The sequence below is a fragment of the Salmo salar genome, chromosome 01 (assembly GCF_965601325.2).
Source record: "Salmo salar chromosome 01, fSalSal1, whole genome shotgun sequence".
NCBI classification, from domain to species: domain Eukaryota; kingdom Metazoa; phylum Chordata; class Actinopteri; order Salmoniformes; family Salmonidae; genus Salmo; species Salmo salar.
In genome coordinates this window covers 58,676,073-58,692,293 of record NC_138291.1, presented here as the reverse complement: position 1 = coordinate 58,692,293, position 16,221 = coordinate 58,676,073, and the positions used below count along the sequence as shown (strand labels likewise).

General features: G+C 42.1%; 1 protein-coding gene across 4 annotated transcripts in view; it reads right to left on the bottom strand.

The window, feature by feature from the left end:
- Positions 1-5,850: 5,850 nt before the first annotated feature.
- LOC106605956 (synapse differentiation-inducing gene protein 1) overlaps positions 5,851-16,221 on the bottom strand; it is a 42,666-nt gene continuing 32,295 nt past the window's right edge. For all 4 annotated transcript variants that reach the window (XM_045720246.2, XM_014201980.3, XM_045720238.2 and 1 more), the window contains one exon: positions 5,851-10,541. In XM_045720246.2, the coding sequence (XP_045576202.2) occupies positions 10,383-10,541 (159 nt within the window). In that variant the 3' untranslated portion in view covers positions 5,851-10,382. The remainder of the gene's footprint in view (positions 10,542-16,221) is intronic.

Sequence of the window (16,221 nt, the reverse complement as noted above, 5' to 3'; positions counted from 1 at the left end):
AATGCAATTGTGTTTGTTGTCCATAGTCTATGGCTGCCCATACCATAACCCCACCGCCACCATGGGGCACTTTGTTCGCAACATTGACATCACCAAACCTCTCACACACACAATGCCATACACACAGTCAGCGGTTGTGAGGCCGGTTGGACGTACTGCCAAATTCTCTAAAACAATGTTGGAGGCGGCTTATGGTAGAGAAATTAACATAAAATGATCTGGCAACAGCTCTCGTAGACATTCCTGCAGTCAGCATGCCAATTGCTCACTTCCTCAAAACTTGAGACATCTCTGGCATTGTGTTGTGTGACAAAACTGCTCATTTTAAAGTGGCCTTTAGTGTCCCAAGCACAACATGCACCTGTGTAATGATCATGCTGTTTAATCAGCTTCTTAATATGTGACACCTGTCAGGTGGATGGATTATCTTGGCAAAGGATAAATGCTCACTAACAGGGATGTAAACTAATTTGTGAACAAAATCGGAGAAAAATACGCTTTTTGGGCGTATGGAACATTTCAGGGATCTTTGATTTCAGCTCATGAAACATGGGACCAACACTTTACATGTTGCGTTTATGTTTATGTTCAAACCGATTCAGAACTTTATTTTGCTGGTTGGAACAGTGGAATGGAACGGAAAAAAAAGAATGGTTCTGTTCAAAACAAAACAATTGGAAAATAATTTAGGTTCCAACCCCTGCAGCCCCTCTTAGAGAACACAGACAAGTTACACCCCAAAACATCTTCTCACGGCCATGGCCAGAACACGTAGGTAAAGCAGCGTTTTTGAAAATGTTTTATTGGCTTTGATACTCTGATTGGTTAGAAATGATCCAATCGCTGATGACTTTGAATTGTGGTGACATCATTTTGACGCCACCACAAATGACTTCAACAATGGCAGTCTCAGCCTGAAGTATGTAGCGAACATAGAGCAGCGGAAGAATTCAGTTTGATTCGTCAAACTAATCCTGACATGACTCTAACATCAATGATTTGGACCTAATGGGCATCAGTTTGGACTTTGTACCCTGCTGCAATGAAAGGGAAGATATCCTGAAAATATATCCACTCCATATCCTGATGGTCAGGGTACACGGGTCATGCTTTAATTGTTCAGTAGCTTCAGCGTAATGTGAACAAATAGGCTACTGCTTCACATATTATTTGAATGCTGTGGATGTAATTTTAGACATTGACTACATTGTTATTTACGATAGCTTTGAGTAATGCATGCATGTCACCCCATGCATACAGGAAAGTGCATCAGCCACTGTGTGGGTTGCATCACCACCATAAGAAGCACTCTAAGCTCTGTAACCATTGGCTCTGCCTTTGGCATACATACTTGTTTACTTTCCTAAATGGCAAAACTATGTTTAGCAAACACATTTGTTAGAAGCTTGAGATTTTAGAAGTATTACTGAGAGTTGAATTAAGAATGCTTGGGATTGAAATTGGATTTAATTGTGTGATTGCACTTCATTTTCCAAAACTTTTCTGTATTTCTTCCTCTTCTCTTAAGTGGGGCAGCTGTAATCTGGGATATGGATTTGCTGTCACCTGACTTCACTGATACAGAACATCCCTTCCTGGTCTTGACTGCTTCCTCTTGCTTACATGATGGATGGCTGCCATTACATGCACAAAAACGACTTCCTCAAAAACAAATAGATATGCAACACACTAACTGCATTACCACTGCTCAATGAAGTTATCTGGCTTTTTAGAGGGCACTTTCATTAAATGCTCTTATAGAGGAACCCTGTCTCTGTATTGTATAGCGTCTCCTGTGGGATAGCTGACAGTGTTGTTGGCATAGAGTAATGCATTTGCAATTTATATAGCTTTACATAGCTTTTCCACCAGCAGCTCAAAATGCTTCACATTGTATGGGAAAACTCACCTCATCCACTATCAATGTGTAGCACCCACCTGAGTGATGCCTGTGCAGGCATTTCTGTCCCAGAGCTCATCATCACACATCAGCCTTCACAGCGGAGAGGTGAGGAGCGATGCATGCCAATTAATGAGGTGATATGAGGGCTAGATTGGGAATGTAGCCAGGACACTTGCAATAAGTGCAATAGATCCCATCGTCAGGAGGACCTCGGTTTAACATGTCATCCCAAATGACGGGACCAGTGAAAATGATGACGTCAATGTGTCGGACGCCAGTAATAGCAACACAGTTGTTTAATGAAGGGAGAGGGTGTCTGCTTAGCCCATTCATAGATGCTAACTAACTTTAGAACCTATTGATAAAGGTATCTTCTTCATCGCTTGCGGTACCGTTTTGGACACATAAGGAACGTATCTGTCATATCAGCGAGAATACATTTTCAAAAAACAAAAGGTTCAATTACTACACACCGATATGGCAGTGTTCCCACACTGCCATAACTCCATGTTACAGCGCTTGTTTACGGAAGACAGACAAAAAACAGAGGCGACCACCTGTGCTATTTAGCTATCTAGCGAGCTCAGTACACCTATGTGTCAGCATAACTGGGGAGGAAGTGTAGTTCGTCAACTGGAGGCACACACAGCATATGGATGCAAATCTCCGACAGTAAGTGTATTTTGTATTTGAAAGATCATTTTTTTGCTGATATGAAAGCCATATGTTTTGAAAAACGTATCTTAAGCGATGATTATTGACGTTACTAAACGTTAAAACACAGTGTCAGAATTGTAGTTCACATGGAGCCAAGCGTGGTTGAAGCTAACCACTCTGAACTCTGGGGAAAAAGCTGAATTCTGCCTAGAGTTTCAGAGAGCTAGTGTCTGCTCTGCTGTGGTGTGATTGGATCAGTGAGAAGCAGGGCCCACATATCGAGCCTCAGGAGGCATAGACAGCATTTGCATAGCAATTAAAACTCTATTTCTGGGTGATTTCCATTTGACTACATTACATTTCCTTTTTAAAGGTTGATTTATTATACAGTACTCTACTTTAATGAGCCTTCCTCTTCCCACCTCTTTCTTCTTCCGTTTTGTTTTCTGTCATCTGAAGTCCATTTGGTTTGTGGTTTCTCCTGCCTGGTCTCTCCTCAGACTCTAGTGGCTAAAGGCAGTGGTTATTAGCAGAGCGCTACTGTTATCTCCCTCTTAACCAGGTGACATTGTCTGCATCACTCATCAGAAATCCTCATTATTGTGTCTGAAGTTTCCGTCTAACCTGTGGTCGATTGCAATCATATTGCTGATTCATTTAATAATCAAATACAGTACATTATAATGTAATCCAAACATCCAAGTGAAATTATTGCGTCGTTACACACAAGTAACTGCATTTCCACCAAAGAGTTTTCATTCAGGCATTGTTCAGACTCTCACTAAAGGGTCAAGCTAGAATTGCAGAATACAGTACGTAGCTACAACGATGGTGTGGTATGCTGAGTGTCTCAAGCTTGGTCTCCACTGTGCAGACATGCCTGACTAGACCCCTCCCTAAAGGCAGGGCTTGGTCTCCACTGTGCAGACATGCCTGACTAGACCCCTCCCTAAAGGCAGGGCTTGGTCTCCATTGTGCAGACATGCCTGACTAGACCCCTCCCCCCTCCCTAAAGGCAGGGCTTGGTCTCCACTGTGCAGACATGCCTGACTAGACCCCTCCCCCCTCCCTAAAGGCAGGGCTTGGTCTCCGCTGTGCAGACATGCCTGACTAGGAAGGGGTCTAAAGGCAGGGCTTGATCAAAAGCATTTGGGTCTGCTGCTCTGATCCTCAGTGAGGCCAGGCCGTGATTGCCTTCTTCCTTTCTCTTGGTGTACAGTATGACGGAACCGCCCAGAAGAGCTTGGCGTCTGTGTGATCTCACAGGAACTCTCTACGGCATAAGCCGGGAACACAACATTGGAGGAGAGAAAGTAACGCTCTGTGTATGTGAGGTGACCCAACTCTGATTGTTCATTACAGGCTAACATCTGATTAGCCACAGTGCCCGTATTGTTCACGAGATAATATGACACTAGCCATGATGACCCAGTTGGAACACAAGTCTCCGATTCTGTATCAGAGTACACAACAACCTCCTGTTGACCTGCCTTGCTCCCCAACCACTTCTCACAACTACTGGCCCATCGAGAGAGTTGTTGGCCTCGGAGAAGACTGGATGAACAAATCATTCAAAGATGAGAGCAAGTGGGTTGAGTCATCAGTGTTCCGTGCCACAGCAGTGGGCTCTTGTACATTGATGCACCACTTGCACATTCATTAACATTTGCAGCTGTCATGGAAACCCGAGAGCGAACCCTTTAGAATTAATTGAAAAGGGTAAGGCCAGGACCTTTTTCATTGCTACTTATGCTGTATTATGAATAGCTTAATCTCAGCAATCTTTAATTGACGATGATGATTATATTGAATTTTGGGTGAAACATCTGAGTGGAGGGTTGAGATGCACACCTGGCTCAGTATCATATAGATAATGTATTTATTTATGTGTTGTCCTATGCAGGTAGTTATGCACAATATATGTGGGTGTGCGTGCGCCTGTATACATTCGTGCCCATTATTCATACCTTATTCATGTGGCAGATATTCTGTGATGTGACTCTAAAATGGATCTTAGGGACAAGATGTCTATTTCATCATAATTAACCCTTTATCTCAAGGGAGAGGATGCACACACACTACAGATCTAGGTTGCCGTTTCTTCTTAATTAACGGCAGCCCAAACCACAGTGTTACATCAATGGAAAAGATCTCAGACCTACCGTAATGTAATGTACATTATTAAGGGCAGTGTATAAGGATAAACACTATACATTTCCAGTTACCCACAGCATTGGTTCTCGTTTCCATACATTTTCCATTACAAAATATAATAATGTATAATTAATTTAAAAAATAATCCCCTTGCTCATCCTTTCCTTGCCTTATTCCTTCTTGAACATAAACAGGTTTAAATGTGACCGACCCGCTCGATCTTATGTAGCAAAATTTGAAATTATATTTTTTTACATTGGATAAAAGTAAAGACTCAGAGCTAGAAAATTGTATATCATACACTACAGTTGAGGAACAATGGGAAAGTAATTCTGGTTTGAAAGTTGATAAACGTGTAACCTCACTTTTGAGAAAATGGCCCTTGGATGTTTTGGTACACCTACTGGAGAGCGCTTCTTTGTCTACACCCCTTCAGCATCGTTCACACCCTCTTAAGCCTTAGCCCCACCCATCTTTTTAAGGATTCACATGTGAGGCCATGTACTGTACTAACCAACCAAAGATTTCAAGACTAAAGGTTGGTTTATACTACATTTATGGACAGTTGTTGCAGTGACATCATGAACATTCTATTGTCATCCGACATCAAACTTGTCATTATGAAAAAGTATAAACACAAAAACTACAGGCTGCAGCAGCCAGCAGCAGCCTGGTGTTTCAAAATATCATAACTAGTGTATTTTAACACCAATAAAGCCACCTGTTAAAAAATGTCATTAGTATATGTCAATCTAGCAAACCAGGCTACTAAAAGCAACTTTCTAAACAATGTTTTGGTTCGTTTCTAGCTTGTTAACTAACTAGCTAAATGTTAAGTTAGCTGGCTAGCCAGTTCAAATAATGATCATATAGCTGACAACGTCTTCACTTTAGCTCATTTGTTTTCATTATTACAGGAAAATTAACTCACAACAAAATCAGTATTTACAAGTTAATGTCGAGCAAATTACAGAAAATTGCTTACAGTTGTGAGTGTGACGAAATAAAAGCAGGGCATTCTACCGGATAATTTTTTCACTTGGACACTGTCTCATTGGCCTAACATTATATCCTAATTTGACTTTGGTGCAGGTCATGTTGTTCACATTATGGTCTCTAGTAAACACATACTATGATTTCATTTGATAAACTTTATTTGTCACATGCACAGGATACAGACGGTGTAGTGAAATGGTTACTTGCATAGTGGAGTCTTTTGTTTAGACATGTAGCTAGCTAGCAAAACAATGAACCATAATCCCAACTCATAACATTACTACCCTGCATGAATCTGCAGGTAGCTAACCAACCAGGTTCAATGTTAGCTACCTAGCTAACATTAGGCTACAACTAGCAATGTAAATGGCTCTGAGAAACAAATAATATTACTACACAGATCATACACGTAATATAACGTTAGCTAGCAAGCCAGCAAGCTAACATTAGCTAGCTAGCTAACAGTATGTTTTAACTTTAAATGAAAACGACTTTCTGACAAAATTAGGAACGTATAATATCTGAAAATGTAGCTAGCTAGACTATCTTACCCGTATACATGGATGGACGCTTCTCCCTCTCTGTCACGGATGCCATGGTTGCCCTTAGTTTGAAGATGTAATCCGGAGACAAGTGTTTTTTTTTACAACAGCCTTCTGTGTTCTCTTTTCGACTCCCTCTGCATATTTGCAATTAAACGCCATAATTTTCTCCATCTCCTTAGCTATCATACTCTTAATTCCACCAAGCATTCCACTGATTTCAAAACTGGGTCTTCCAGAAAGTGGAGAGCAACACTTTTGTAGTTCTACTATGTGATATCTTTCAAAAAAGCAGCATTAGAAAGGAAATTACATACACATACTGACCAGCTCATGTTATAGACAGAAGCGTGCTACAAACTCATCTCTCTGCATGTTCAGCCTTTATCTCAGCCAATCATGGCTAGCGGAAAGGTTCCTGTCTTTTTCGGTGGCTAAACCAACTATTCGTATTTACAGATGGCATACAAGTTTGTTATTAAGGCACGTGAAAGTTCACATGTTCCAGAAGGCATTTCTGCCCAAAAATGAATTTAGATTTCTTTTAAAAGTTTATGTTCAAATGGCTTTCCTGTGAAGTAGTGACGCGCGACATACACCTAGTTTCCTAAAACGAGTCACAAATGTCAAACTGCTGCAAAAGCTAATGTAAACCTGTCTGTCCCTCTGTGTCTCCTCCTCAACAGAGCCCAGCCAGGCCAAGTGTTTCTATGGAAGAAAACTCAATCACTGTTCATTTACAATTAATGGGCTTTGACAGGAAAACAGCTGCTGTGATTCATCGACTAGATTCCTCCTCGCCACAAGAACCACACCATGTGATGAATGGTAGCACCTTCTCATTTCATTCACTTTTTGTTGCTGGTTGAGACCAGCAATGATATGTATTGTAGCTAGTGCTACAGTACAGCTTTTGTCTAACCTATCAAATCCCTGGTTGCCGAACACACTGTATTTGACTCAATGACTGACATTGAGAGTTAAGTGTCAAATGGGGGTGTTGTGCTAATCGACATTTGAATTAAAACAGATCTCCTTTTAGATCTTACCCTGCCAACTCTGCCTCAAAGTACAGTCTTACAGTACACAACCATAATCAATGCCCTTCACATGTTTTAGAGGATACGACAACGCAGATATGAATAGACTGCACTATCATCATCCCTGCTTTTCAAATCAGACGTCCTGCTAGTTAACCAAAAACATTGTTGAAGCCACTGTGCATTAAGCTAATTACCCATCTTCCCCCACTCCCTCAGTACCCCGCTCTCCAACCCTCCACCATTTCACCCCTTATTAGATAGGGCTGTGGGCTCACTGGCCTGCTCTTAGCACACAGATGTTAGCAGCAGGCTTTATCCCTATTGGCAGCTCTTTGCCTGGGAGTTGCTTGTTAGAGGTTTCTGGTGATAAGGGGCCCTCTGTTTAACAATGAGAGCTCTAATTCATTGTTCCAGTGCTGTCAATACATGTTAAAGGTCAGTGTATGGTTGAGTCCAATACTTTGATGGCCAAATGCAAGTGTCTCATCTGCTTCTTTATCGTATTGTAACACATGTTGGAGGTCTAGACAATACCAATATTGGAATAGGCTATTGATTTCCATGGTTATTGTTGCAATCCAATTTCCCCCGTGCCTTCTGAAAAAGGGCATCTTAACCATTCCAGTCTATAGCCATAAACGTTTGGGTGTCTTCTTTACCATCAATCCCCCTTGCATTTACATAATGGCTGTTGTTATTGCCTCTGCTGGGTTTCCAGCCCCTGTGACTCAACCAGAGTCTGATAGCCCATTGGTATTATTCTTATGGTTACGTATTTTACTTCTCTACGGTCTTTCTCTCTGCGTTGTTGGGACAGGCCATGTAAGTAAGCATTTCACTGTTAGTCTACAATCTGTTGTTTAGGAAGCATGTGTCGAATACAATTTGTTTTGAGTACAATAGGCCTTTATCACTGAGTCTCTCTCATGTCACATATAGAAATGATACAACTATAGCCCCCCCCTCCCCTCCCCCCCTCCCCCGACATTGAAGTCTTGGCAAGCACAGCGAGACGCGTTAATTACCGCCAGCGGAACATCCGCTCTGAGCTGAATTACGGTTTCATGAATTAGAGAGAAACCCGGCCTCCCTCTGATGGTGTCCACAGGGTCCCACTCACCAATCCTCCAATCACCCAATCCCACACTCTCATATCATATAGGAGGGACAGAAGAGGGGTTGGAGCAATTAAGGCGCCCGCAATGTCATGTAAAATGTATAAATCATCTGGGCGCCTGGCAAGCTAATATTTCTGACAGGCAGTGAGACGTTTCTGCTGCCATGAAATATGCACAGTGCGTGCAGGTGATTAGTCATTCCTGGGGCAAGGCTGGGTGTAATAGAGTTGCAATAGTGTGTGCGCAGTGGAGGAGAGGATAGGGAGTTAGGGGAGTGAGTGGGGAAACCTGATGCTTGAGCAGGGTCCATAAATGTAGGTCTATATTGACCTCAATTAACACTCAATAATCTTCTGGTGTTTTCAAGTAATATTTGTTTGTTAGAAGCCTTTACATTGCACATAGTATTTAAAAAAACGTATTTTATACTGTAGAGTATACGCAACAAAATAGCCTAACCTGCAAGACCATATTACTTTATGTGGTAATACTGTGTGCATGAAGAAAAAAAAAACTATAATTTTAAGAAAGTTGCAGCTGAACTAACCTAAGTCAGACTGTGAAAGCCATTTTTTAAATGGAAATACTACATTTAATTTGCAAGCACTTTTATGTCAAACACTGAGTCCAATGAGTTTCCCAAAAAATTGAGTTTTTACATAATAATAATTACATTTGTCCTATTTCACACATGTACAAGTGTGTATTATTCATATATGTGTGAATTGGAAAGTCGTTTTTTTGCATAACTCACTCCCCCTGAGACACCCTCGGAGAGTGGGGTCACAGCCAGAGATCAGCCATTATTGATGGCAATCCTGGAGCAATTAGGGTGAAGTGCCTTGCTCAAGGGCACACACAGATTTTCCACCTAGTCGTCTCGGGGATTCGAACCAGCGACCTTTTTGGTTACCGCCCCAACGCTCTTAACCGCTAGGCTACGTGCCGCCCATACATAGTAGCAGTATACAACAGGAAAATAAATAGTATTGCAAAAAAAATATTGCAGTTAGGCATGTATCGAAGTATTTACAGCATGGCTTCTGCCTCCAAAGACTCGTCTGCTTTCTCTTCCTTAGTGATTTGTGCCCATCAACATGGAGGTATCTCTGTGTAAGCAGGTTCTGTCGGAGAGCTGCAAGCCTGTGCACTTGATCTCCCTGACGAAACACAAAAGCATGTTGTCGTAGGGTTACAACAAAGCTCCACATTTCAGGTGTGTGGTATGTGTTAAAAAATATTGTGCCATGAGGACACATCAGTTCTCCCTTGAGATAATAGGACCACCAAGATACTGTATTAGAGTGCAGTTGCACTTTAATGTATATAGACCATCACCTTACTTTATAAGTGAGCTGCAGTGTCTATACTATGCGACTTCCACAGATCAATTCAATGTGATGTAGAATACATGTATACAGGTTGAATGTATGGATGAGTGACAGCTTTAAAAGCACTTTTATCCACCCTCTTTATACTCGACAGGAGCTGCCAAATGTGACTGATAGTGTGGTAAATGTAGCTGGACATAAAGCAGCCCACTCCACAACTCACTTTTAACCGAGCAGAGAGCATGCCCTGTAAACGAACAGTATGCCCTTGATACAGGTAATATTTAGTGCATGTTGGTCTGACCTCTCAAAGGATGTGTCTTGCCCTGGTAAAACTCACACACCATTTTTAGACATCTGAAGAACAAAATATTCAGTTGAGTATGGAACGACTTAAGAGAGTTCCCAGTTTTTCTTTGTCAAAATGAGAGAATGACTTGACCGTTACAAGACTATTTTCCATATCATAACCCTCTTATGTTACAACCCATGAATTGAGTCAACCATATGGCCAGGTTCTGTCCATCCTGATAGTCCCATAATTTTGGCCTGCAAACTCCATTGTTAAATTGCCCCCAAGTGAACCACTCCCCCAGCGCAGTCAATCCTGTAGTGCAGGGGCTGGGGCCAGGGCAAGGCTACAAGTGGTGGTTCTTGGAGAGGTATGCGATGAGCGCTACAGCCAGGCCCACATATATGCCTGTCCCGATGGTGATTGACAGCACAGCCAGGAAGAGGGCACGTCTGGAGCTGGAGCTGGCCAAGTGGAAGTCCCCCTTAGACACTGCCTTGTTTGTCTGAGAGAGAGAGAGACAAGGGGGGAGAGATAGACAGAATGACTCAATTAATAGGAGGAAATGAAACAGTCGATTGGCCCATTTCCAGTGAGATGTCTGGGGGATCTTGTGGGGTCTCTCAGCAAAACATGGCAACACACAAAGGTTAATAATGAAATCACCTGTGACTCATCCCACCAATAGGGCCTGTAGCCTTTTGAAGTGCACAAGATGTTACCAAGATTAAAGAGGGATATTCTGATTAATACATTTCTGTCTCAACAACCTAGAAGTAGTCCTTATCATTTCATCTACACTGAACAGATCTTCCCTGACCCACTTCTCTGTGAACTATTAGCCCCTATTACCTTGCTGAGGATCATTCTGATGTGTTATGTAGAGGGGAGGTGGAGTTGGATTGTTAGCAAGCAGACCTTGATCTTTTATCTTCAGCATTGTTAATTGTGCACATTTGAACTCCGAGACATTTATTAATGAACCAGTCCTCATTTAAAGATTCCAGACGAAGTTCATCACAAGGTGGGTAGGGGCTGAAAGCCGATTACGCCACCGCTGCTTGGCCCAAGGTTTCAAAGAACTGTTCTGTGGTCACTGGAGGGTAAGGACAGGAGATGAGAGGATTGTGATGTTTTTATCTTGTTATTTTCTAATGTTCAGACAGGTGCATAACATGGAGACTAAATTTTTATGTACAGTGAACACAATGTAACAGCGAAATAACGAAGGGCTCTATTCAATCTATAAAGCGTTACAGATTCTGCGATAGAAAAGTACAAGTAATTTCCAATTGAGCCAAAATATGGAGTGTTTACCGTGAATGCAGTCTCCGCTGAAGCAGAAACATTGCTTTTAAATTTCAAATCACGCTGTAATGCTGAATTTCCGCGATGCGGATCGAATAGAGTCCTAATTACATTTTTTTATAAGAATTTCCACCACAACTACTGTCTCTACCGCTGTTGTTTGTCAAATGTTTTGTTACTTCTCAAATACCTTTCCAATTTAATGGCACTAAGAATTTGCCTAATTATATGATACTGAGTGGAGATATTAGATTAATTTCTAAATCTTTTTTTGGGGGGGGGGGGGGATCTACAACCCTTATGAAGCTTGCAATATCTTTGTTCATATACAGTGCAGTATAAAACTGCTTCTCACTGAAGAAACAAACCTCCTCTGCTGCTGCAGGAAAAGAGTGAGTCAGAGGAAGTGAAATGGTTCCTTGGAAGTTGTGGGAACGTACGTTTTTGGTTTCCCAAAAACAACGAAGCAATAAGTGTCCTGACCAGTAAAATGTAAAGTTTTTTTTAAACGTTCTGAGAACGGAAGTGAAAATTTTGTCTGTTCTGGGAAAGTTACTTTTTAGGTTGCAGGGAGGTTCTGATAATGTTTTACTATGATTCCTTGAAAGTTTTATTAATGTTCTGAGAACGGAAATTAAATAACTTTCTGAGAACACTGCTAGCTTAGTTTTGGTTAACTGTTTTGAACTCCAAGCACAGATAGGAAACATGGAAATGAATTTGCTTAAGCATTAAACATGCAAACACTTATTTACTTTTGTGGCAGAGCGTCAGTGAGAGTCAAACCTATGATATTTTGATCTCTAGCCATGGAATTAGTCCAATGCACCACCAGGATGGAGCTGTTTTTCTAAACTCATACAAAGCTGTTCATTTTCGTCTATTCAAACAGATGAAATTCCAAAGGAAACAAGAACTTATTAAGATCACAGATAGAGTAGAGTGTTCTTGATGCTGAAAACCGAATGTATGTTTTTAAATAATGTTCTTAGAACGTTCTCTGAATGTTACTAAAGTTTGCTTGTGGTTTTTATGGAAAGTTTTCTTAACATTCTCTGTACAATTTGAGAACTTTAATTTAAATAGAACCATAAGGAAACATTACACTGAATTACTGAAATTCCCACAGAAGAACGTTGTTTCTTAATGTTCTCTGAACTATTTGAGAACATTCCCAATGTTAAACCAGTCGGAGAACCTCCCTCGAACATTACCAAAATTGTATGAAATGTAACCATGTTTGAACTTTTAGGAAACGTTCTGTTAGAGTAATGAAATACCAAGAAAGTAACGTTATTTTGTCAAGTTCCTTAAACGTGCTGAGAATTTTCCAAAACCAAGCAACTATCCTGCACCGTTCCCAGAACGTTGCGGGAAGGTTGTATGCAAAATAACCATAGAACAACCACTCTCACCAAGCTCTAAGAAACATATGGTTCTCAGCATGTTATGTGCTTGCTGGAATGTCATTCTGTGCAACAGGTCCATCCTTGTCATGACAATTTCATGTTCACACAAAACAGTGCCAAAGAACAGCGATGTTGGAATCATTGACATATGGTTAAATCTTACCAGTGTATGAAGAGACCATAACAAATTATATTCAATCACAGGGAGGGATATAACACCTCTGTGTTAGGATCTGTGTAACTTTTGGAATCGTTCATAAAAGCCAGCCTTTTTATTCTCAACAAAACCAGGTTTCTATTCTTGCACAATCATATAAACTAACTAATACCCAATAGGCTAACTGAACATGTATTTTCTCTCATACATTTCCCTTTTTAAACACCAAACACATCACTGGCGTGTGTGGCTAAAGAGCTAAGGCAGCAGCTGCTCTTCCAGACAAATTTCAGGAGTTACAATATATACTGCTCAAAAAAATAAAGGGAACACTTAAACAACACATCCTAGATCTGAATGAAAGAAATAATCTTCTTAAATACTTTTTTCTTTACATAGTTGAATGTGCTGACAACAAAATCACACAAAAATAATCAATGGAAATCCAATTTATCAACCCATGGAGGTCTGGATTTGGAGTCACACAAAATTAAAGTGGAAAACCACACTACAGGCTGATCCAACTTTGATGTAATGTCCTTAAAACAAGTCAAAATGAGGCTCAGTAGTGTGTGTGGCCTCCACGTGCCTGTATGACCTCCCTACAACGCCTGGGCATGCTCCTGATAAGGTGGCGGATGGTCTCCTGAGGGATCTCCTCCCAGACCTGGACTATAGCATCCGCCAACTCCTGGACAGTCTGTGGTGCAACGTGGCGTTGGTGGATGGAGCGAGACATGATGTCCCAGATGTGCTCAATTGGATTCAGGTCTGGGGAACGGGCGGGCCAGTCCATAGCATCAATGCCTTCCTCTTGCAGGAACTGCTGACACACTCCAGCCACATGAGGTCTAGCATTGTCTTGCATTAGGAGGAACCCAGGGCCAACCGCACCAGCATATGGTCTCACAAGGGGTCTGAGGATCTCATCTCCGTACCTAATAGCAGTCAGCCTCCTTCTGGCGAGCACAAGGAGGGCTGTGCGGCCCCCCAAAGAAATGCCATTGACCCACAGCCAAACCGGTCATGCTGGACGATGTTGCAAGCAGCAGAACGTTCTCCACGGCGTCTCCAGACTCTGTCACGTGCTCAGTGTGAACTTGCTTTCATCTGTGAAGAGCACAGGGCGCCAGTGGCGAATTTGCCAATCTTGGTGTTCTCTGGCAAATGCCAAACGTCCTGCACGGTGTTGGGCTGTAAGCACAACCCCCACCTGTGGACGTCGGGCCCTCATACCACCCTCATGGAGTCTGTTTCTGACCATTTGAGCAGACACATGCACATTTGTGGCCTGCTGGAGGTCATTTTGCAGGGCTCTGGCAGTGCTTCTCCTGCTCCTCCTTGCACAAAGGTGGAGGTAGCGGTCCTGCTGCTGGGTTGTTGGCCTCCTCCACGTCTCCTGATGTACTGGCCTGTCTCCTGGTAGCGCCTCCATGCTCTGGACACTACGCTGACAGACACAGCAAACCTTCTTGCCACAGCTCGCATTGATGTGCCATCCTGGATGAGCTGCACTACCTGAGCTACTTGTGTGGGATGTAGACTCCGTCTCATGCTACCACTAGAGTAAAAGCACCGCCAGCATTCAAAAGTGACCAAAACATCAGCCAGGAAGCATAGGAACTGAGAAGTGGTCTGTGGTCCCCACCTGCAGAACCACTCCTTTATTGGGGGTGTCTTGCTAATTGCCTATAATTTCCACCTGTTGTCTATTCCATTTGCACAACAGCATGTGACATTTATTGTTAATCAGTGTTGCTTCCTAAGTGGACAGTTTGATTTCACAGAAGTGTGATTGACTTGGAGTTACATTGTGTTGTTTAAGTGTTCCCTTTATTTTTTTGAGCAGTATATATATATATATTATATATATTATATATATGTGTGTATATGTATAAAAGTATGTGGACTCCCCTTCAAATTAGTAGATACAGCAATTTCAGTCACACCCATTGCTGACAGGTGTATAAAATCGAGCACACAGCCATGCAATCTCCATAGACAAACATTGGCAGTGGAATGGCCTTACCGAAGGGCTCAGTGACTTTCAAAGTGTCCCTATCATAGGATGCCACCTTTCCAACAAGTCAGTTAGTCAAATTTCTGTCCTGCTAGAGCTGCCCCGGTGTTATTGGAGCAACAACGGCTCAGCTGCAAAGTGGTAGGCCACAAAAGCCCACAAAACGGGACCGCCGAGTGCTGAAGATCGTAAAATTCATCTGTCCTTGGTTGCAACACTCACTAACGAGTTCCAAACTGCCTCTGGAAGTAACGTCAGCACAAAAACTGATTATTGGGAGCTTGATGAAAAGGCTTTCCATGGCCAAGAATTGGCTGGAGTGGTGTAAAGCTTGCTGCCATTGGACTCTGGAGCAGTGGAAATGTGTTCTCCGGAGTGGTGAATCACGCTTCACCATCTGGCAGTCAGACGGACGAATCTGGAGGATGCCGGGAGAACGCTACCTGCCAAAATGCATAGCGGCAACTGTAAAGTTTGGTAAAGGAGGAATAATTGTCTGGGGCTGTCTTTCATGGTTAGGGCTAGGCCCCTTAGTTCCAGGGAAGGGAAATCCTTTATTTATTAAAAAAAATGTATGGGTGCAACAGCATTAATATTGCATATACAGTACTTCTATCAATGTAATTGTCTGTATAATTTCCAATCCCCCTTATATACTTTTTTATAAATATGTTATTTTAAATATATACAGTGCATCGGGAGAGTATTCAGACACCTTGACTTTTTCCACATTTTGTTACGTTACAGCCTTATTCTAAAATGGGAAAAAAAAGAAAAAAACCTGAAATATCACATCTACATAAGTATTCAGACCCTTTACTTAGTACTTTGTTGAAGCACCTTTAGCAGCAATTACAGCCTTGAGTCGTCTTGGGTATGATGCTACAAGCTTGGCACACCAGTATTTGTGAGTTTCTCCCATTCTTCTCTGCAGATCCTTTCAAGCTCTGTCAGGTTGGATGGGGAGCATCGCTGCACAGCTATTTTCAGGTCTCTCCGGAGATGTTCGATCAGGTTCAAGTCCGAGCTCTGGCTGGGCCACTCAAGGACATTCAGAGACTTGTCCCGAAGCCACTCCAGCGTTGTCTTGGCTGTGTGCTTAGGATTGTTGTCCTGTTGGAAGGTGAACCTTCGCCCCCAGTCTGAGGTTCCGAGTGCTCTGGAGCAGTTTTTCATCAAGGATCTCTCTGTACTATGCTCTGTTCATCTTTCTCTCGATCCTAACTTGTCTCCCACTCCCTGCCGCTGAAAAACATGGTCTGAGTGTCCTTTAGGTGCCTTTTGGTAAACT